This window comes from Brassica napus, chromosome C4 (genome assembly GCF_020379485.1).
Source record: "Brassica napus cultivar Da-Ae chromosome C4, Da-Ae, whole genome shotgun sequence".
Classification (NCBI taxonomy): Eukaryota; Viridiplantae; Streptophyta; class Magnoliopsida; order Brassicales; family Brassicaceae; genus Brassica; species Brassica napus.
In genome coordinates, this window is record NC_063447.1 from 56,165,924 (window position 1) to 56,188,514 (window position 22,591).

The 22,591-nt window shown below is 38.7% G+C and overlaps 4 protein-coding genes across 4 annotated transcripts; 3 read left to right on the forward strand and 1 right to left on the reverse strand.

Annotated features, from left to right (window-relative positions):
- The first annotated feature begins 997 nt into the window (after positions 1-997).
- Positions 998-3,043, forward strand: LOC106427625 (cyclin-dependent kinase inhibitor 4). The gene is made up of 3 exons (XM_013868345.3): positions 998-1,572; positions 2,204-2,419; positions 2,540-3,043. Exons 1-3 carry the CDS (start codon positions 1,124-1,126, stop codon positions 2,607-2,609), a joined length of 735 nt encoding a protein of 244 aa, XP_013723799.1. The 5' UTR covers positions 998-1,123; the 3' UTR covers positions 2,610-3,043.
- Positions 3,044-3,660: 617 nt separating this feature from the next.
- Positions 3,661-5,009, reverse strand: LOC106427621 (cytochrome b5). Its single transcript, XM_013868342.3, has 3 exons — positions 4,826-5,009; positions 4,210-4,276; positions 3,661-4,142 (listed from the first exon to the last, which is right to left on the reverse strand). Exons 1-3 carry the CDS (start codon positions 4,910-4,912, stop codon positions 3,892-3,894), a joined length of 405 nt encoding a protein of 134 aa, XP_013723796.1. The 5' UTR covers positions 4,913-5,009; the 3' UTR covers positions 3,661-3,891.
- A 769-nt stretch (positions 5,010-5,778) lies between these two features.
- On the forward strand, positions 5,779-10,709 carry LOC106427681 (26S proteasome non-ATPase regulatory subunit 1 homolog A). The gene is made up of 13 exons (XM_013868401.3): positions 5,779-6,044; positions 6,407-6,476; positions 6,633-6,738; positions 6,901-7,009; positions 7,085-7,253; positions 7,411-7,901; positions 8,012-8,147; positions 8,246-8,494; positions 8,589-8,809; positions 8,901-9,159; positions 9,271-9,503; positions 9,587-10,091; positions 10,178-10,709. Exons 1-13 carry the CDS (start codon positions 5,899-5,901, stop codon positions 10,508-10,510), a joined length of 3,027 nt encoding a protein of 1,008 aa, XP_013723855.1. The 5' UTR covers positions 5,779-5,898; the 3' UTR covers positions 10,511-10,709.
- Positions 10,710-16,325: 5,616 nt separating this feature from the next.
- On the forward strand, positions 16,326-21,983 carry LOC106427680 (probable xyloglucan galactosyltransferase GT13). The gene has a single exon (XM_048754964.1). It carries the CDS (start codon positions 20,178-20,180, stop codon positions 21,600-21,602), a length of 1,425 nt encoding a protein of 474 aa, XP_048610921.1. The 5' UTR covers positions 16,326-20,177; the 3' UTR covers positions 21,603-21,983.
- The last annotated feature ends 608 nt before the right edge of the window (positions 21,984-22,591 follow it).

Genomic DNA, 22,591 nt, shown 5'->3' on the forward strand with positions numbered 1-22,591 from the left:
GGTAGTTCCATAACGCTCTATTTCACAAGAAAGAGTAATTAATTACTCTGAAGTTCATACTAACATAGGTCAGTACTAGTACTAGTCTCTAGAAGTTGACATTCCGAAACAAGTTCGATCCCTCCTTAAACGAGATCAAAAGTTTTTCCTTGTGCTATATACACAATACAGTAAAAAACAAGTACGATAAAAATAAAAATAAAGAATTAACTTACGAACTGATAATATATCATAAACTTATGTGACACCTTTCCTAACGCTGGACATCTATTTGAAGCAAAAATTATTTAAAGTGAGAATTGCAACTCAAAGTTTTATTTTACCAGAAAAAAAAAACGGTCATTATTAAAAGAACAATGTACGTCATCATTTCCGTTTATAAGTATCGAAATTATTACAGTCGAGTTTTCAATATAAAATAAAGTAAATAAAAAATAGTAAAGTAGAGTGTAGTTAGAGCTGGGTTCGCGGGTCAACCCGCCCCGTCCGCCCCGCCAACCCGCGGGTCGACTCCATTTTTTCACTCAAAACTTCGACCCGCATGACCCGCAAAGAAAGATTCACATACCCACACCCGCTCCGCCCAAGTTTGCGGGTAATCCGCAGGACCCGCGGGTAATATAAATTTTAATAAAATAATTATTTTAATTATTTTTTAATTATATAATACTTATTTTTCTAATAAAATAATTAAATTATATATTATTTTCTGAATTTATAGTATTTTATATATTTTTTACGAAAATATATATTATTTTTTGAATTTTTTTTATTTTTTTATTTTTTTGCGGGTTAGCGGGTACCCACGATTCAAAATCGACCGACCCGCACCCGCCCCGCATAGAATCGACTCGACCCGCACCCGCACCCGCACCCGCATATTGAATTTTTCGAAATGGCCGACTCGCAACCGCCCCGCAGCGGGTCAAACGGAGCGGGACCCGCGGGTAAAAACTAAAATTTCCAGCTCTAAGCGTAGTAGTGAAGAAGACGCAGCCACCTGAAGAATAAAATAAACAAATAAACAAATAAAAGGAGACAGGAGAGTGGACCCCACACAGCACCATCTTCAACCCTAACTCAATCTTCGATCCTTTTCTCTCTCTCTCTCTCTGAGCTTTCCATGAAAAGCGTCGGGAAAATGGGGAAATACATAAAGAAGAGCAAACTCGACGGAGAATCTCTACCTCTAATGGACGTCTCTCCTTCTCCCCTCGGCGTCCTCACTCGAGCTAAATCCCTAGCTCTCCAGCGCCGCCTTCAAAAACCCTCGCCTTCCTCCTCCTCGCCGTCGAAACAGAAGACGACGACGGATTGCGTCGGCGGCGGCGGTGGGTCGTATCTTCAGCTAAGGAGCCGTCGGCTCCAGAAGAAGCCGCCGATTGTAGTGATTCGTCGGAGAAAGAAGCAGAGGAGGGTCCGAAACCCTAGCCCCCAAAATGTTGATTCGGGTCGTGGGTCTGGTGGTGGTGACGGGTCTAGGTCCGATTCGGTTGGTGAGAGTGGTGTTTGTGGTAAAGCGAAGGACTTTAACGGTGAAATCAACGTGGATGAGCTTCAAGGCAGTGAAAGGTATCATCTTTTTTATTCTTTAACTTGTTTTCTCAATTTTTTATACTTTAAAAAGTTTTCAAATTTAACAATTTATTTTTGAATTTAATGTTTTTTTTTTCTTTACCTTGTGTATGATATGATGCCATCTCTTCTTTGTACTGATACACCAGTCTCTTCTTTCTGTTTCCGGGAAAGAATTGTGTATATTAATCAAGAATTATTATTTTACTTCTTCTCTTCTTCATTTACTTATGCATCTAAGAAAGTGATAGTGACAATTGGTTTCTCTTTGATGTATTTGTGTATGAGATAACTCCTATCACCTTTGTTACTTGTGGGATTATGCAAAGTGTTCTTACTATGTTCTCTCGCTGTTTGATAGTTTTTAATGTTAAGGGTCAGTTGAAAGTTTAGATCTTGTTTGATTTACATTGAAACATTACTTTTTTTTTTTTTACTCTGCAATGGGATCAACAAGACGTTACTCATTATCGTTTTTTGTTTTGAGTAGAGCGAGACTCGGTTAGCTTTAGTAGTAATAACTATAGGCAGTAAAGTTTGTTGGCTTTTAGTACTAATTAAGGAAACATAGTTAATTGCTTTGATCTCTGAGAGTATTGTATGAAAGTAACATATTACTTGCTCTCAGTTTCAACAGGACCACAAGGGAATCCACGCCATGCAGTTTGATGAGAAAACCGGAAAGCCCGGGATCATCTACTAAGCTTAACAATGGTGTAAGTGACAACAGCAACGAGAGAGAAGAGAGTTTGTCAGGCAGCCGTGGTCACCTACCAACCACACCTGAAATGGACGAGTTCTTCTCCGGTGCTGAAGAAGAGCAACAAAAGATATTCATTGACAAGTATGAGTTGCTCTCTTCTCTAGTAACTAAACCCTTTTGGTTATGAGTTTCACAATTTTGATCTGCTCTGTTCTGCCGTGTACCTAAAGGTTTTCTGTAAACTCTTTTTTTTTTGTTCAGGTACAACTTTGATCCTGTGAACGAACAACCACTACCAGGACGGTTTGAATGGAAGAAGGTAGATGATTAGAGACAACAAAAACCAAAGGGTGGGGTGGTGTTAATAGTTAACAACGCTATATTAACATTTTCCTGCTAATTATCGGTTTGATCTTTTATTTCCATCATCCGTTTCTTAACTTTCTCAACATGTAAAGAACTTAGGATAAAAAAACGCATGTAGCGTTTTTAAATTGGTGCCTGTAACAACATAAGGCTGAAAAGGGTTTGTGTAACACAGAACTGATACCAATCCTTTTCAGGTCTAAACAGATCACCTTAGTAGTAGTACTAAACCATAAGTGGAGGTTAACCCAAAGTCTGTTGGCGTTTAGGGGTTTAGAGTTGTTTCGGTTAATGGTTTATTGAAGTCTTTTCATAACTCTTTGTCTTGTATCCATTTGTGGTGTATACATGTACTGATCTGAAAACTCGTTTCAATAAAGACTTATCCTTCTCTGTCTTCTTCTTCTCTTACTTCCATCTTGAGTTCTTGTTCTTATCTTCATCATCATTATGGTCCATGTGTTGTGTTCTTCAGACATATAACATCACAGTGACAGGTAAGAAACATGCAAATATATATATATATATGCCAATATTATATACTGATAATAGAGAGACAGAGAAGCTGTTCGTTATGGATATGAATAGTTCTCATAGTGGTCTTTGTTTTGTCTCTTTTCTCACTAAAATCAAAAGTGCTAGAAAGATTCTCTATTTCTTTCACTCTGGTGTTGTGTCCATTGTACTTTCCACTTAGTCATTTGTGCCCACTATTTTTTTTTTATCGTAATATGTACGTTCGTGCCCACTACACATCATTCGTCTTTTGATCTATCATCGAAACATCGTCACAATTGCATTGATTTGAGTCTCGACACGACGTCGTTGAAACCGTAGCCAAACCTACCGCAGAAACCAATCTAGATGTGTTTTTAAATGAATTTTATTACTGTCGAAGTTTACCAGGTATCAAACTTTGTGTCTTGGTTAGTTTCTCCTCTATAGATTCATCTTTTGGCAATGCGAGATAAGAAAGTTTTATTATCTTCAAATTTTGTCACTCAAAAGTCGTAAACTTTGCTTTCACAATATGAATTATATTAGATCAATATCAGCTGCATTTCTGCAAGACTGCTGTTTAAATGCAACTTCAACACAACACGTAAGAAACAAATGCAAAACACCTTCACACAACAACATATGAGAACAGAGAGACAGGAACAAAGGGAGAGACTTCGTGATTTGTCATGTCAAAAGACTTAAATCTCTCTCTCTATAAATATATATAGAAGATATGAAAAAGAAGACTATTCTGACTTGGTGTAGATACGAATCCCAACTGCCAAACCGAGAATGGCGATGGGTACGAGGAACTGGAGGATCTTGATAATGAACTCAGAGGTCTTGTCTTGGTTGTAGTGAGGCTGTTTAGGAGGTGTGTACTTGGTCTTCTTTGGGATTGTTGTGGGATCAATCTCGCCAACGTAGTATTGTTCCATCATCTCTCTCGCGCTCTCGCTATGCCCCACGTCCTCAAAATCATCCGTTGCATCCTTACCTTTAAAAGGAGAAGAATCAATATCAAAATGCTATGAGCTTGGAGATAGTTGTGCGTTTATACAGACCTGTTGAAGACAAGAGGACTTCATCTCCACCTGGATGGTCTTCAAGGAACTTGGTTACATTGTACACCTGCGATGTTTGCACACGTTTGAACTACGATATGAGAAAAGGAGATGAAAACCAGTTATCTAATTTTCTTGAAAGTTTTCTTGTCAAATCAAGAAGTTTAAAACACGAGAAGGCCACATCACCATACTTATCATTCTAATGCAAGAGACTATGGAGCTATATAGAGGAAAGTTCACAAGGTTCTGTCTCCCTTAAAACTAAAACAAGATCAAAAGTGTTTGGCTATGTGTTTGTGTGCACATAACTAGAATGAGCAAACAGTAACAACTTGAAACAAAAGTGTTTGGCTATGTGTTTGTGTGCACATAACTAGATCAGGTAAATAGTTTAAAGAAGCTGAATCCTAAGTATCTATTTGGTTATTACAACGTTTTCCACTTTGCACATCTAAAGATTTCATCCAAATAAGCATAAACATATTTCAAACTCAGAAATTCTGAGACTTCAGAAGCTTAGTCTCTTGCAATCACCAAAACCACAAACAAAGGGTGTTTCAAGCATGAGATCTTTAGTTAAAGAGCTGAGAAAAAGGAGAAAGAAGAAAGAAACCTTTGCATTGATGACGATCCAGCAGTCATGAGCGTGATTGTGCTCCGAAACTTCTGAAAGAGTGAAGATCTTCGCTTCCTCCCCCATTCTTTTTGCTTCTTCACTAACAATAATAATCCCCACCAAAACCTGACACTGAGATTTAAAGCTACAAACTTTATATGAAACCGAGAGGAAAGAGTTGTTGAGAGATGGGACCATTTAAGACATCTGGTTTAGTTTGGTTCGGTTTGTAAGAGAATAGAAACCGGTCTAGTTAAATTGGATTGTCAATTTGTCCTCAAAGTAAAAATACCCTGTCACTAAATAGCATCTCCAGTACTTTTTTATATTTGAATCTAAAAATTATTTTTAGATGTTATTTTCTATAAATTACATGTATTTTTTTTTTAAAAATAAAAATTGTTACTTTGTAATATTTTCAATATTATAAATTAAAAATAGAGAACTGTTATTCCAAGTTCATACATTAAAATAAAATTTATTTAATTTTAGGTTTTTATATTTTCAAGAAAAAACAAAATACTTTCTATGTATATTAAGTTAATTAGGCCTAGTTTAATTGTTACTATACTATTTTGACATTTAGGTGTTTAACCTATGTTGAACCGATTGGTTAATTGGTTTGGTACAGTTGCTATTCCCGGTTCGGTTGGTGGGGTAGGTGGGAATTGCAAATGTTGCGGTTGTGCTCCAGTTTCGCCGTCTTCAATTCAAGATCGGTAGGTGAAATGATGTGCAATTTGGCAAATTATTTTAAATAAAACTTGGACAAACCAATCAATTTAGAAAAAGTATTAGACGCATTTCGTAAATATTAAACTATAAGGGATCTAAAACATAAATTTAAAAGTATAAATGACCAAAAGTCTAATTAACTTAAACTTTCGGGAAAGTTTCCTAATTATCTGACTTGTTGGGTAAGTCGAAAATATTCGATTAAGTCCCTTTTCTCTTCTCCAACTCAAACACTTCGGATCCAGCTGAGATTCAAGACGAGTCCTCTCTTGTTCGTCGTCGGATTTGCTTTCTCTTTTTAGGGTTTTTCGATTTCGATTAGTGTTCTTTCATCAATGGCCGCCGTTATGGTTAGTTCAGCGGGAGGGTTACTGGCAATGCTCAACGAGCCTCAGCCTTCGTTGAAGCATCATGCGCTCTCGCATCTCAACAACTTGGTTGATCGGTTCTGGCCCGAGATCTCCACTAGCGTTCCAATCATGTAACTTTTCTTGATTTGAGAATTAGGGTTTTTTGTTTCCCACTTGATCTGTTTTTGATTTCTGGAGAATTCGAGAGAAAGGTTGTGGATTTGGATTAGTTGAGCTAGATTTGTGAATGGGTCTTCTCCATTTGGGTGGTATTAAGTTCTAATTTATGCAGATTTAATGGTGAGGTTAAGGTAAAGATAGTGTTTTTATTTGATATGATTAGCTTTAGCAAGGTTCTGTAGTGATTATTTTGTAATTGAGTTCTAAATTATTGTGCTGGCACAGGGATTAGTTATTTTTGAGACTATTAGTTGTTAGATCTCTACTGTGATTTTTTTTACACCGCTTGACTAATGGGAGTTTCTGTGTGCAGTGAGAGTTTATATGAAGATGAAGAGTTCGATATGCATCAAAGACAGCTTGCTGCTTTGCTGGTGTCTAAGGTAGGATCTAGCGTTTGCTAATCTATGTGGTGTCTGGTTACCGATGATATTTTGTGTATATATGTTAGTGGGGAAATGTGTAATTGTTACACTGAGCGCATGATGGTTGTTTCCCTTCGATAATTCTCTCTTGTTGATGATTGAATCTTGTCTCAGGTTTTCTACTACTTGGGCGAGCTTAATGATTCGTTGTCCTATGCCCTTGGAGCGGGACCCCAGTTTGATGTTTCAGAAGATACTGATTATGTTCATACGCTTCTAGGTGAGGATTGAGAATCTTGTTTCTGTGTTTACTCTTTTTCTTTGTGGTTCTCTGACTATAGTCTCTAGCTAGGGTACTGTTGACTGCAATATGTATGTAAGACAAGAACATGTCAAAGTTGGATTAATGTTTGCTCACCCAGTGCTTCTGTTATGTTTTCAGCCAAAGCTATAGATGAATATGCCAGTCTCAGATCAAAGGCAGTCGAGTCAAATGATATGGTGGACATTGATCCCAGGCTGGAGGCCATTGTTGAAAGAATGCTTCAAAAGTATGTATGCCGACAAATGTATAACTCTAGTCATTTTAGTGCCTTAATTATTCTAACGTAATTTTTCTTCTGCAGATGCATCACTGATGGGAAGTATCAACAGGCCATGGGCATTGCGATAGAATGCCGGAGATTGGATAAGTTGGAGGAAGCTATCGTAAAGAGCGATAACGTTCAGGGGACTTTAGCATATTGCATCAATGTTTCTCATTCCTTTGTTAACCGCAGAGAGTATAGACATGAGGTAACACTAACGGTTTCAGACTTTGATTGAATGCTGATACTATTGATTGAGTAGAAGTGTAGAACAGTGTGGTTCCGCACTCATGTTTATTTTTGTCTAGCGTGTTTTAGTTTAGTCGTATTTAGAAAGGTGATGACATCCTTGTCTATTCTTTCAGGTGCTTACTTTACTTGTTAAAGTCTACCAGCAGCTGCCTTCTCCTGATTATTTGAGCATTTGTCAATGCCTCATGTTTTTGGATGAACCACAAGGTGTTGCAAGCATATTGGAGAAGCTTCTTCGCTCAGAGAGCAAGGACGATGCTTTATTGGCGTTGCAAATTGCATTTGATCTTGTAGAGAACGAGCACCAGGCCTTTCTCTTGAGTGTTAGAGATCGCCTCCCTGCTCCCAAAACACGCATTGTAGAAACAGTTCAGACCGTTGAAATCACTGATGCTCCAAATGAGAATCCCTCGGGGGATGTTCAGATGGCGGATGGAGCCCCAGCTCCAACTCCAGCTCCAGCTCCAGCTCCAGCTCCAACCGTTGTGCACGAGACCGATCCAGTTGACGCTACATATGCTGAAAGGCTAACCAAGATTAAGGGAATTTTATCCGGGGAGACATCTATTCAGCTGACTCTTCAGTTTCTTTACAGCCACAACAAGTAAGTTACTGTTGAAGTTTGGATATCTTAAAACGAGATACTTTTTCTTCTAAAGTCGTTTATCTCAGGAACTAATCATATGCTTCATTGATAAAATTGTCTTCCTGTAGGTCGGACTTGCTGATACTGAAGACAATCAAACAGTCTGTTGAGATGCGGAACAGCGTTTGCCACAGTGCTACAATATATGCTAATGCCATCATGCATGCTGGAACTACAGTGGACACTTTTCTTAGAGAAAATTTGGTAAATTTTGACTCCCACTATAATATTGTCTTATATTCGAGGTTGACTGTGTGGGTTTAATGTTTTTAACTATCTCCATATTCTATATTCATTGACAGGATTGGCTAAGCAGGGCCACCAATTGGGCTAAATTTAGTGCTACGGCGGGATTAGGTGTTATTCACAGAGGTCACCTGCAACAGGGTAGGTCATTGATGGCTCCATACTTGCCTCAGGGAGGAGCAGGTGGTGGTGGAAGTCCTTATTCGGAAGGAGGAGCTTTGTACGCCCTCGGCCTCATTCATGCGAACCATGGGGAGGGCATCAAACAGTTTCTTCGTGACAGCTTACGCAGTACCAATGTTGAGGTGATTATTTGATATCTTACTTGATATAGTCTCTCACAGTTCTCTGTCAGTCTCTTTGCTTAGCGAGAATATGTATTCCGCGATGTGGATGCAGGTCATTCAACATGGTGCTTGCTTAGGTCTTGGGTTGTCAGCACTTGGGACAGCTGATGAAGAGATATATGATGACGTCAAAAGCGTGCTTTATACTGACAGTGCGGTTGCTGGTGAAGCTGCTGGCATCAGCATGGGTTTATTGTTGGTTGGAACTGCGACTGAGAAGGCAAGTGAGATGCTCGCTTATGCTCATGAGACACAGCATGAGAAGATAATAAGGTAATGTAAAAGGGACTTTTTTGGTGATGAGAGTCCAACGTATCTTGATCTAAACGTTGCACTAATTGGCTTCCTTGTGTGCTTCTTTTAGGGGATTGGCTCTAGGCATAGCTCTTACAGTATACGGAAGAGAAGAAGGAGCCGACACTTTGATTGAGCAGATGACTAGAGATCAAGATCCTATCATCCGTTATGGTGGCATGTACGCATTGGCATTGGCTTACAGTGGAACAGCAAACAATAAGGCAATTCGCCAATTGCTACACTTTGCTGTATCTGATGTTAGTGATGATGTTAGAAGGACTGCCGTTCTGGCACTTGGATTTGTCTTGTACTCTGATCCAGAACAGGTCAGTTTCAGATGCTCCACTAACTTCTGTTTCTTTAGTGCTTCCAGGGATCTTGTGTTTGCTTATCCTCACTAATGGTCTTTGTTGATTGTTTTTTTGTCTTCTCTGTAGACTCCTCGTATTGTATCATTACTTTCTGAGTCGTACAACCCACATGTTCGCTATGGAGCGGCACTTGCAGTCGGTATTTCATGTGCAGGCACTGGCCTCAGCGAAGCAATATCCTTGTTGGAGCCGCTTACATCAGATGTGGTTGACTTTGTTCGTCAAGGTGCTTTGATTGCAATGGCCATGGTGATGGTCCAAATCAGCGAAGCAAGCGATTCTCGTGTTGGAAAATTCAGGTTAGTACATATCCATTTCTCTTCAGCATCGGGAGGTAGAGAATATTATTCGTAGACTTGAGTTTTTGTATATGTTTTTGTAGGCGCCAACTTGAGAAGATCATACTCGACAAGCACGAAGATACAATGAGCAAGATGGGAGCGATTCTGGCCTCTGGTATCCTCGACGCTGGTGGTAGGAACGTTACTATAAGATTGCTCTCTAAGACCAAACACGACAAAGTGACTGCTGTTATTGGCCTCGCTGTCTTCAGCCAGTTTTGGTATTGGTACCCTCTGATCTACTTCATTAGCTTGGCCTTCTCACCAACGGCTTTCATCGGTTTAAACTACGACCTTAAGGTCCCAAAGTTTGAGTTCATGTCACATGCAAAACCGTCTTTGTTTGAGTACCCAAAACCAACCACAGTGCCTACAGCCAATACAGCTGCCAAACTTCCAACTGCTGTTCTCTCGACCTCTGTTAAAGCCAAAGCTAGGGCTAAGAAAGATGCAGAGCAGAAAGCTAATGCTGAAAAAGCATCTGGTGCTGAAAAGCCTGTCAGTGAAAGTGGATCCGGAAAAGAGAAGGAAGGAGACTCTATGCAGGTAATGTTCTAGGCTGTTATAGTAGCTTCTGTGATTGATTGCCTGATCTGGTTACTTCTTTTCTTACAATCACATTTTACTGTCAGGTTGATAGCACAGCAACAGTGGAGAAGAAAGCTGCGGAGCCAGAGGCAGCTTTTGAGATTCTTGTAAACCCAGCTAGAGTAGTCCCAGCTCAAGAGAAATACATAAAGTTACTTGAAGACAGCAGATACGTACCAGTGAAGCTAGCTCCATCGGGTTTCGTTCTTCTCAAAGACTTGCGTGAACACGAGCCAGAGGTTCTCTCTCTGACCGATGCACCAACTTCAACAGATTCTCCTGCAGCTGGTGCAGCTGCGGCTACACAAGGAACCACAGCCTCTATGGCTGTAGATGATGAGCCACAACCTCCACAGGCCTTCGAGTACGCTACCTGATTTTAGTTTCTTTTTAAAATTAGTGGGAATTTGTTGTTGGTTCTTGTTTGAAAGACAAACGCCGAGGAAAGAGACGCAGAATCTTTGAACTTTTGGTACTTCTTGTCATTTGAAATTGGAATCAAGTTCAACTATCTTGTGTTACGTTTCTTGTAATGATTATTTTGAACTTTCAAGTTTATGTGTCATTTCGTTTTCATATGGACTTGGTCAAATATCTAACTTCGACAACACTATTAACTGAATGGAGTAAATTATTGGAAGTCTTTTCTTAAAGCATTTAATTCATATAGTAATATAATTAATTATATATTAAATAAAAAATATTTTTAAACCACTAACAAAATGATAGATAACTCCAAGTTTCTTGATTTTTTGTAATGTTTTCCATCAAGAAATTATTTTGTTCTTTCTTTGAATTGTTTCTCTTTCTCTAGTAAATAACTGGTAAATGTGTGTAAGAATTGGTGGAATATAAATTAATGAAATAACATAAATAGAATATAGTACAAATATCGAATAGATTCATTCTTCATCAAATTTACTATGTAATAATTTTTTTTTATTGAATTGATGGAATGAATATTCCATTCCACTTAAATTAAATGGTAAAAAATATTTTAGAATTGATGGAATAAATCATTTCATTCTAAATATTGATAATGCCACCAATAATAATAATGATGTTCTAATCTGTTAGTTTATCTAGGGGATGTATTGAACTTAGAATTTTAAAGGGTTTTAGGATTTAGGGGTGGGCGTAAGGCGGGTACTTGCTTTTTTTACGTATACTTAATACTTGGTTTACCTTGAACGAGTAATGAATTTTTCGACTTGTACTTAACTTGTCGGAAACGAGTACTTGTTATTTCGAGTACTTGTCCAAAAATGTGTTACTTACAAGTTATTTGCCTTGTTCGATTACTTGCTCTTACAAGTATTTATTAATTACTTGGATGTATTTCCAAATTTCTAAAAATTACTTGATAGATAATATTTTACGATAGAAGGTTATGAAAGTTTGTTTTATTTATTCGAATTGGTAAAAACATGAGAGTTATTTTAAATAAAATATTTTCACCTAATATAAAAAAAGTATTGTTTACTTCTTACGACAAAAAAATATTTGTTTAGGGCTTTGGTTTTTATGGTTTACTTATCATTTTTTTAGTCGGAAAACAAGTAACGAGTAATATCAAGGCGAGTCGTAACATTTTTGTGATACTTGTTACTTGTCTTGTACTTGCAAGTTGCAAAACTCAACGACTTGGTATTTGACTTGGCAATGACGAGTACTTAAAAAAACGAGGCGAGTACGGATCAAGTAGCGGGTATAAGGCAAGTAACGAGTATTCGTGCCCAACCCTATTAGGATTTGTTTAAAACTCCATGTTATTCAACTGTTGATTTTTAAAACAAAATCCAAATCATGTGCTATTGAACATAGAACTTATCTGAAATCATCTCAAATCAGTTATAATCTCATGTTATTCAACCAGTAATTTATAAAAGTGAAATCAAATCCAGTGTTATTCAAAGCTAAGTAATATTCTGGAAGAAAAAATTGTGACTGGGATTTTAGAATACATCCATTTTTAGTTATAAATTGTCGGTATAGAAAACCCACCTTTGCATATGTTATTTGAAGAGACTTCATAAGAAACAAAATTGCAGAACTGTTTCAGATCCATTTATTCTTATGCTGAAATCTGAATAAAATTATTCTTCTCTGTATAATCAGTCATTCTCAATTATTTCCTCTCTCGATCTTTCTCTTATGAATCAGTGGCTTGCCTAAACTCTATCGCTGGTGAGCCATGAATCATGATTAATTGACACGGAGAATCTGGAACTGGGTTTTTGTTCATCGTGGGAGCATTCAGAAAATAAACTTGCAGTGATTCAAAGGTTAACGTTCGTCAATATTTGGTTTTAATGATGATGAACTCTATATTCGCATAACAGAGGCAAAAATATTGGGGATTCCACTGTCTTGCAAACTTTGAGAAGTTTGGACCATCTTGTTGCCACACCAGGCTGTGTCATTATTCTGGTGGGAATTGTTGATCTGTTAGAAATCATGTTTATGGTTATGGATGAACTGCAGCCACCTGATTCGAAAAAAATATGATCCATCTGCTGCTGATTCGGGTGCCATGATTCCTTGATCGACATTCCAAAACTCCGTCTCCTTAAATCTATCTAATACCTCCTGCAGAGATTGAAGGAGAAAGATGAGGCCTTTTGTAACAATCTCCCGCTCCCGGAGTATTTTTAAATTTGAAGGAAATAAATTGTGAGATGTTTGATTCATCAAGGAGTTTATTTTTCTAAGTGTGGAAACACTTATATCCATGAAGGTTGGAAGAATAAGTTGTACTTTGACAAGTTTCGGATCATTAGTGAGCTTATGGAACGAAATTGAAATGAGCTGAGTGACTGTAGAACGATCATGAAATGATCGGAGCGTACGTAAGGAAAGGTCGAGACTGCATGGCTAATTAATGAATGTTTGATTACTGGACAATGTGAGTTCCAACTAAGGAAAGTTTGACTGGTCATCTTTGGGAGAATTTTACGGAAGAAAGATCGGGATATCAAGATTCATATAAGGAAAGAAGCGCATAGATTCTTCTAGTATTGATGGCAAAATTTGACCAAGCCAAATAATGAAAACAACAATAAATTTCCGGCTTGATTAGCAAGTCCAAGAGCAATATAAAAAGGGACCTCCAGCTCTCATTCTAGACACAACTCAAAAAGCAAGTCTTAGGGAGTCTAGAGAAAGAACACAGACTTAAAGAGAGAGTTTGGGCGGTGACGATTGAGCAAGGAGGATCGCAGGATTCTTCGCTGGAAAACACAACTAGGTTCAGAGTCTTCGATCTTTTAAGATCAATCCAGGTGAGGACGTGATTCATGGCAGTCCAATAAGAATTATTTTGTCTAGTTTGATTCAGTAAGAACGTGTGTCTATGCTTGGATAGAATTCGTTTATGGAAAGTTTGTTCATCGTGTTCATAGGAAAATGTTTGATAGAATTCGTTTAAGGAAATTTCGCTCTTCGTTTTCTTAAGAAATGTATGATAGGAATTGATTAAGGAAAGTTCGTTCATCGTGTTCTTGAGAAATGCATGCGATGGATTATCGAGTTATGTTAGGATGTTTTGTGAGAAATGAACGTTTGATCTTGAAAACCTAGGTCAGAAAATTATATGCGTTTAAGGAAAGAATAATTGAAATGTAATATAAGGAAAATGTTAAGGAAAGAGGTTAAGGGAGTGTAATAGTCCGACGGGTCACAGGTTGGCTACGGCCGCAGGTTTGGCTACGGCCGCATGTTTGGCTTCGGCCGCAAGTTTGGCTTCGGCCGCGGGTTTGGCTTCGGCTGCAGGTTGGCTTCGGCCGCAGGTTGGCTTCGGCCGCAGGTTGGCTTCGGCCGCAGGCTGGCTTCGGCCGCAAGATTATGGACCTTCCGGTCGAAAGGTTAAGAAATGTTAAAGTAATGGAACTAGTTAAGTAAAGGAATGATAGAACCGGATGCTAGGGTGTTAGTATTGATTGAGTGTTTGATTATTGGGCTGTAGTGGGCGGTATTGAGCGTCCTCACTGAGTATTTTTGTATTATCATGCCTCCTTTTGCGATGCAGGTAAGGTTGATTATGTAGACAGGAGCGCGAGGCTATAAAGACCATCGGCAAGGGTGTTTTAAACGTGGGTAATGTTGAGAGGTTTTGTAAAAGATATTTTATTGTAAACTACATGATTTTTAATACATAGTATCGGGTTTCATTTATAAAGTTGTAGTATTTCTCATGTTCATCCGATAAAATTTGACTTGATCTTTTACTTAGAAATTTTCACGTGTTTTCAAAGATTCACGGGTTGGGGTGTTTCAATTTGATATCAGAGCGGGGTTGGCCAGCCAGTTCTGTCCTGGCTGGCTGTTTTTCGAAAATGGGATTTGTGGGTAAGGGTGGAAAGGAACCGATGGTCTATGTCTCGCGCGATGGATGTGTGGTATGATTTTGCTAAGGTATTTCTTGGTATATGTTTATGATTGGACTGGTTAGTAAATGGCTAAGCAAAATTATATTAAATAGTTTGCAGGAAGTTAGTGAAAACTAACTTAAGTCTTATGAAGGATATAAAGTGTCGACTGTCGGACTTTTCAAAGGGGAGACAAGGAGGGTATGAGGTTGATTCAGTCGACAAAGGTAATATGCTTAAAGTCGTTCGTGATGGAGCAAGATATGTCAACGTTAGGGAATGAGTAGATATGATGATAGAATGTACAAAGCAATAGTCGGCATGGATTGATGGTTATTGACTGGGCTTGTAGCATCCCCATCCCGCAGTCTGAGCTGGATCAGTCCAAGGCTGAGTGTCAGTTTGACTGATCAGTCGAACCTGACACGTATGACATGTCGTCTGGATAGTACTGGTCGGATTATGACAATACTGCGGGTCCAGACATAGCAGTTGAGCTTGTCGGACTGAGCTGGTCGGATACAGACAAAGCAGTCGGACTTATTTTCGAGAAAAGTTAGTTTATGTATGGACTGACTGGTATACGTTACGTTGAGAATGGATACTGAGCAGAACGTGTACTGATAAGCTAAGTAAAACAGCGGGAACAGTTACCTGATGGTTACCGAGCGGTTACAAGCAGTTACCGAAGCAGTTACAGGACGGTTCCGGGTGGTTAATGAACTACTTAACTGACTGGACGGTTTATTGTCTGGAACTGCCAAGCAGTTATGGAACGGTTACCTAACCGCCCGATCGAGAAAGAAACTGTTCGGAGAGTTAATAAAAACTATCAAGGACGGTTACTGATTTGGGATTGGGCGCGGGAGCGGTTACGGGAAAGGAAAAACCGCCAACTTCCCGTTTTAATGGGATTCCGTGGATCAGAAAGGGGGAGGCGACACTAGAAAGAAAACAGAGAAAAACCGAGAGAGAAAGGGAGAAACGGACGGAGAGGGACTGAGATCGGTAAGGAGGACTGATCAGATCCTTTCTCCGACTACCCTAGAGCTCAGCGGTGGTCTTACTGATCGTCTGAGATGTGCCGGGTTCTGGTTCGAAGATACGAAGCGAGCAGTTAATAGGAAGAACCGATCCGTCTCTGGCCATGGCAGCTGAAACAAGCGTGAACCATGGATAAGGATGTACCGGCTTAATCTGCGCATGGTGGAACCATGTACTGTTGGATCGCAAGGTATACTTGACGATGCTGATGCATACTGCCGGTCTGTGGTCTTAGACGAGACTGGTATCAGCAGTACGACAGAGGAACAACGATGGAGTGCGATTGGAACTGTACTTCGGTACCGTCTGTACGATCCGGAGGAAGGATCGATCAGATTTATGGTGGACCGGAGCACTGGCGGGAACTGAGCGAAAGATCAAGAGGAATCGACGGATAGTAAGTAAATGGAGCCGATGGTAATCCGGTTTAGTCTGAATACACAAGCTGGACGCAAGGACATAGTCGATCCAATTGTTAGTGGTGTGGTGGCGAAAGCCAAACTTTGTTCGACTATAGAATAATGGTAATCCGGTTTAGTCTGAATACACAAGCTAGACACAAGGACGTAGTCGATCCACTTGTTAGTGGTGTGGTGGCGAAAGACAAACTTGGTTCGGCTATAGAAGTTGCATTTCTTGTGTGGCAGGAAGTTGTCGGTCGCATAAGAATGAGTTCGGAGAAAAGATCAGATTTGTTCAGGCAGCATACATGGAGATTTTTTAAGTCGCACGTTATTTATCAAGATGTTTCAGTGATGGTGGAGAGTGCAGATAACTTTAATGGTTGATCGTGCTACTAGATAAATGGTTCAAAGAAGCTCTTGGAATAGACGTGTTGGATCAATGTCGAGTTAACTTGATTGAACATATATTAGGGTAGCGTAACGGAAAGAAGGAAAGATGGTAGCTCAGAAAAATGAAGAAGCAATTTGATATTTCAAAAGTATCAACAGAAGAATGGAGCAGATGGTCGAGAACAAGTACAAATTATTCTTAGGATCATCATAAAAACAAAATTTGAGCAGAGAGGTATTGGTTAAATTTCAAGTGGGTAGAATGGGAAGGAAGCAGAATTATGGACCAAGAAAATGTTACGACCATTGCAATTAGCCAAGGATGAAGATTTCAATACGATTGCAGGCATGGTTGGATGAGTGGGTAAGAATCGTCGTTAGTAAAATGATATGCAAGTTGGTTCAACCATTCAATGGTTTGCAAGTTGGTTCAACCATTCAATGGTTTGACGCAAAATTATGTGAGGTATGGTGGATGACATACGGCAAAGAAAGGTTTGTGGTTCAGGAAGAGTTCATTTGGGTATGTATGTGTTAGTGAAGTCCAGTTGGGAATACTTTTGCATGGATGCATCCAAGACTGGAATTATTTATTTTATGAATGTGATATCGCGTATTTGTCTTGACGGTTGTGGAACAAAAGGATTGCAGTCAGCGCTGAAAAATATTGTGAATCAAGGGTGATCCAGATGATGTGAGTGCTTTGAGTGAGAAATCAGGTGATCAAGTTGATTGTCAAGCGACCATATCCGCCAGAGAATATGTGTCAGCCCTGCATTTTGGGATCCATGATGCAACCTAAAAGAAGCATTTTTCGTCAGCATATCGACTGCATTATTACAGGTAACTCGAGTATCAAAGTGTTCTAGTCAGACCAATAGTGTTGGACCAAAGTTAAATAGAGGAAACATAAAGATTAGATCCAATAAGCGGTCAGTGAGCGTGGAAGCAAAATACATGCAGCGAGTTCGGAGTTGTTCAGTTTCTGTTTATGTGGCAGTTGGTCGAGACAAAATTCGAGGACGAATTTATTTTAAGTGGGGGAGAGTTGTAACGATCCACTCCCGGAGTATTTTTAAATTTGAAGGAAATAAATCGTGAGAGGTTTGATTCATCAAGGAGTCAATTTTTCTAAGTGTGGAAACACTTATATCCATGAAAGTTGGAAGAATAAGTTGTACTTTGACAAGTTTCAGATCATTAGTGAGCTTATGGAACGAAATTGAAATGGGCTGAGTGACTATAGAACGATCATGAAATGATCGGAGCGTACGTAAGGAAAGGTCGAGACTGCATGGCTAATTAATGAATGTTCGACTACTGGACAATGCGAGTTCCAACTAAGGAAAGTTTGACTGGCCATCTCTGGGAGAATTTTACGGAAGAAAGATCGGGATATCGAGATTCATATAAGGAAAGAAGCGCATAGATTCTTCGTGTATTGATAGCAAAGTTTGACCAAGCCAAATAAGGAAAACAACAATAAATTTCCGGCTTGGTTAGCAAGTCCAAGAGCAATATAAAAAGGGACCTCCAACTCTCATTCTTGACACAACTCAAAAAGCAAGTCTTAGGGAGTCTAGAGAAAGAACACAGTCTTAAAGAGAGAGTTTGTGCGGTGAGGATCGATCAAGGAGGATCGCAGGATTCTTCGCTGGAAAACATACCTAGGTTCAAAGTCTTCGATCTTTTAAGATCAATCCAGGTGAGGACGTGATTCATGGCAGTCCAATAAGAATTAATTTGTCTAGTTTGATTCAGTAAGAACGTGTGTCTATGCTTGGATAGAATTCGTTTATGGAAAGTTTTTTCATCGTGTTCATAGGAAAATGTTTGATATAATTCGTTTAATGAAAGTTCGTTCTTCGTTTTCTTAAGAAATGTATGATAGGAATTGATTAAGGAAAGTTTATTCATCGTGTTCTTGAGAAATGCATGCGATGGATTATCGAGTTATGTTAGGATGTTTATGTGAGAAATGAACGTTTGATCTTGAAAACCTAGGTCAGGAAATTATAATGCGTTTAAGGAAAGAATAATTGAAATATAATATAAGGAAAAGGTTAAGGAAAAAGGTTAAGGGAATGTAATGGACCGACGGGTCACAGGTTGGCTACGGCCGCATGCTTGGCTACGGCCGCAGGTTAGGCTTCGGCCGCGGGTTTGGCTTCGGCCGCAGGATTATGGACCTTCGGGTCGAAAGGTTAAGAAATGTTAAAGTAATGGAACTAGTTAAGTAAAGGAATGGTAGAACCGGATGCTAGGGTTTTAGTATTGATTGAGTGTTTGATTATTGGGCTGTAGTGGGCGGTATTGAGCGTCCTCACTGAGTATTTTTGTATGCTCATGCCTCCTTTTGCGATGCAGGTAAGGTTGATTATGTAGACAGGAGCGCGAGGCTATAAAGACCATCGGCAAGGGTGTTTTAAATGTGGGTAATGTTGAGAAGTTTTGTAAAAGATATTTTATTGTAAACTACATAATTTTTAATACATAGTATCGGGTTTCATTTATAAAGTTGTAGTATTTCTCATGTTCATCCGATAAAATTTGACTCGATCTTTTACTTAGAAATTTTCACGTGTTTTCAAATATTCACGGGTTGGGGTGTTTCACCTTTGCCACTCAAAATTACCTTAAGAGAAGCTAGAAGGGTCACATGTTCTTAGGAGAAGCTGTGGGATGTTAAAATAAAGATCTTGATACTGGTCTGCAAGTCATTTATCTGTAACAATGGCACTAAAAATCTGAGACACTGCCGAAGAATGTAGTGTTCTTCTTCCTCAAACAGAGAACTAGAAAGAACAAGCCATTAACCTAACATATCCAATTCCACAATAAGCAATGTGTAATCTGTACCTCAAGTTTGGCTCCATCTGAAAATATTTAGTCATCTCTACAATGTGATCACTCACACAGAGAAGCCATTCCAATTCTATTTCTTCTCTGTAGGCAGAGGTTCTAACCTCCATAGTTGCCCGTATAAGGTAGATTTTTCAAGTAAACGCAAGCTTGTGGAGATATGTTGTAAGAACTAAATCCAAATATCAATTCAAATGGTGACTGCAGTTTTGCACTACTTGTAACTGCAGAGGCACTAATATGGCTGCAGTTTTACATAGTAGCTTCGAAGTTCTATGAGTCTTGTTTTGTGGCTGCTGTGGGTTACTTAAAACATGTTCTCATTTCAACAATCACCTAAAGAACTCTGAAATTTTTAGAAAACATCTTACCAAATCACCTACAGATTTGATTTTAGTTTTAAAACTTTAAATGAAATCATTCAAATAACTTTAAAACTCACCTAAATCCTACCAAAATTAAAACACTCTAAAACTCTTTAAAATCATCAGTCCAATACACCCCTGCTAGTGTTTAGGTCTTTCTTTATTAGTATTATTTTATTTGTCAAAGTGTGCAAAGGTCATATTAAAACATTCGAGTATGAATGATTGATTGTATCAATATAAGATTGACGTGTTTCATTAGGTAATAGCACCTAAACATATATATATATATATATATATAATTCTCTAAAATATTAGGACGAGTGGACTGTCATTTTATATTCCGACACATCATACATGTGGTGTAATGGAAAAAATAATAAGCATATGAAACCATTTTAATTGATCTTTTCCCCATTCTTTATTCATAAAATTACCTTATCTAAGTTGTATCCCTTCTATTTAAAACAAGTTGATGCACAGAGAAAACAAAATAAAGATTCATATCTCCACCAAGTGGAAGAACATTCTTTTTCTTTTCTGTAAAGCAACTCAACTTTTGTATCTTATTTCACGAAATAGACTTTTGTTTCTCCATCATCAAGTAAGATAATGAAGAAATTCAATCCAAGAAAGAGAAAGGTTGCGAGGAAACAATCTCCAAATCTTTTGATATACATCTTACCAACACTTTTGTTCTGGGTACTCTTTGTCCCTCGCATCAATCAAACCGTAACCTATCTCTTTCCTTCCTACCAAGAAACCCTAAACATCACTCTAAAGACTAAACATGAAGAAATAGATACTTGCGCCGGAAGGTACGTCTATATCCACAATCTCCCCAGTAGATTCAATGAGGATTTGATCGAAAGTTGTGAATCATATGCCGAGTTACGCAATAAGTGTAAGTACCTGGTTAACTCTGGTTTCGGTCCACCGATCTTAGAGGATGAACATAACCACACAGTTCGTGTATTAACCACCGAGACCGATTCTTGGTACTCGACCAATCAGTTCATGCTTGAAGTTATCTTCAGAGAGAAGATGAGACACTACGAGTGTTTGACTAACGACTCATCCCTCTCTTCTGCAGTCTTCGTCCCGTTCTACGCTGGCTTCGACGGGAGACGCTTTTGGGGATACAACGTGAAGCTCAGAGACGAACTCGGTGAAGATCTAGCTCAATGGCTTAGGGAGAGACCTGAGTGGACGAAAATGCACGGACGAGATCACTTCTTTGTCACAGGAAGGGTTGGTCGGGATTTTAGAAGGGTGTCTGATCAAGATTCAGACTGGGGAAACAAGCTCATGAGGTTGCCTGAGTTTGAGAACATGACGATGTTATCTATCGAGACAAACTCTTGTAGCAACGAGTTTGCGGTTCCTTATCCAACGTACTTCCATCCAAAGACCAAAACCGAGGTTAGGACATGGCAGAGGCAAGTGAGAACGGTTCAGAGACGATACTTATTCTCGTTCGTCGGAGCTCCAAGGCCGGAGATGGAGGAATCTATAAGAGGAGAGGTTATAAAACAGTGCCTTGCGTCACAAGAAAGATGCAAGTTTCTTAACTGTGACACACCAAGTAAAGATTGTGGTAACCCGGTTAAGGCGATGGAAGTGTTTCAAGATTCGGTTTTCTGTTTACAACCACCAGGAGATACAACTACAAGGAGATCAACGTTTGATTCGGTTTTAGCCGGTTGTATACCGGTTTTCTTTAGACTCAATTCTGCTCAGTACAAGTGGCATTTCCCGGTTGATCATACCAAGTATTCGGTTTACATTTCGGAAGATGATGTGAGAGACGGTAAGGTTAGTATTGAGAAGATATTGAGTATGATTAATGAAGAAGATGTTTTGAGTATGAGGAATGAGGTTGAGAAGATTATACCGAAGATTATCTATGCCAAACCGGGGGCTGTTGGACCGGAGAAGAATGAAGATGCGTTTGAAATTGCGGTGAGTAGGGTTCTTGAGAGAGTGTCTTCATTATTCAAGAATCAAGATAATGACCAAAATCTAGGAATGACATAAATGGTTCATAATATATATTTTTTAAATGCTTTTTGCTACTAAAATAAAAATCTTCATTCAAGGGCTCACGGCTGAGTTCCGCCACCTGGGTTCGAAACCCGGCCACTGGGGAATTTACATGCGGATCTCCAGCGCCCGAGACCGAAAATCGTTCACGGTGAGCCACATGGTGATGCCCTGGCAGCATCCTTGCTTGTTTCGGTCTCTAGTCTGGACCACCACGGTGGGGCCAGGACACTCAGTTATTAAAAAAAAAGAATAATATAATTTCCTTACATAAATGGTTCACAAGAGTGATAAAATCTCTCTTTCTTCTTTTTCAAAATTTTCTTATTTATTACATATAATAATAATTTTATTGTTATTTGTTTTTTTCATGGTAAATTAATACCATCTTCAATTCATCTCTATTTTCATCTATATATTTTCTTCTAAAATAAAGAATCTCTATTATACATGTGGATTTGCTCATATGTATATATTTATTAGATTTATTCTATTTATAGGAAAAATATAGAAAAATATTATTTTCATCTCTAAATATAAAATATAAAGATAGAAATAGTATTCTTCTTTTTTTATTTTAAAATAGAAGAATTCTACTGTACAATTATACATTGAAATAAAATTATTTAATAGAGATCTTTATTTTGTGTATGGGGATCCAGCCCCAGATTTAAGGGAACAAGTGTGGGAACGCTTGACTAGATATGGACTTTCGAGATCGGAACCTTGGTTTATTATTGGCGATTTAAATGAGATTACAAGAAATCATGAAAAAGAGGGTGGATCTCTGAGGAGTGCAGCATCATTTGTTCATTTTAATATGATTAGGAACAGTGGATTACTGGAGTTTCCTGCTAAGGGAAACAAATTGTCATGGCAAGGGCGAAGAGGTAAAGGAAAAGGGGCGGTAATGGTAAGATGTTACCTAGACCGTGCACTAGGGAATGAGGAATGGCACACCCTATTCCCATGATCCCATACTG

Bases quoted from the DNA above. Each gene is read 5' to 3' on its own strand.
- LOC106427680 (XM_048754964.1), top strand. From the start codon at position 20,178: ATGAAGAAATTCAATCCAAGAAAGAGAAAGGTTGCGAGGAAACAATCT.
- LOC106427625 (XM_013868345.3), top strand. From the start codon at position 1,124: ATGAAAAGCGTCGGGAAAATGGGGAAATACATAAAGAAGAGCAAACTC. The intron at 1,573-2,203 runs GTATCATCTTTT...ACTTGCTCTCAG, and splicing joins GAGCTTCAAGGCAGTGAAAG to TTTCAACAGGACCACAAGGG. The intron at 2,420-2,539 runs GTATGAGTTGCT...TTTTTTGTTCAG, and splicing joins CAAAAGATATTCATTGACAA to GTACAACTTTGATCCTGTGA.
- LOC106427681 (XM_013868401.3), top strand. From the start codon at position 5,899: ATGGCCGCCGTTATGGTTAGTTCAGCGGGAGGGTTACTGGCAATGCTC. The intron at 6,045-6,406 runs GTAACTTTTCTT...TTCTGTGTGCAG, and splicing joins TCCACTAGCGTTCCAATCAT to TGAGAGTTTATATGAAGATG. The intron at 9,504-9,586 runs GTTAGTACATAT...ATGTTTTTGTAG, and splicing joins TCTCGTGTTGGAAAATTCAG to GCGCCAACTTGAGAAGATCA.
- LOC106427621 (XM_013868342.3), bottom strand. From the start codon at position 4,912: ATGGGGGAGGAAGCGAAGATCTTCACTCTTTCAGAAGTTTCGGAGCAC. The intron at 4,277-4,825 runs GTTTCTTTCTTC...CAAACATCGCAG, and splicing joins GGATCGTCATCAATGCAAAG to GTGTACAATGTAACCAAGTT. The intron at 4,143-4,209 runs GTCTGTATAAAC...CTCCTTTTAAAG, and splicing joins AGTCCTCTTGTCTTCAACAG to GTAAGGATGCAACGGATGAT.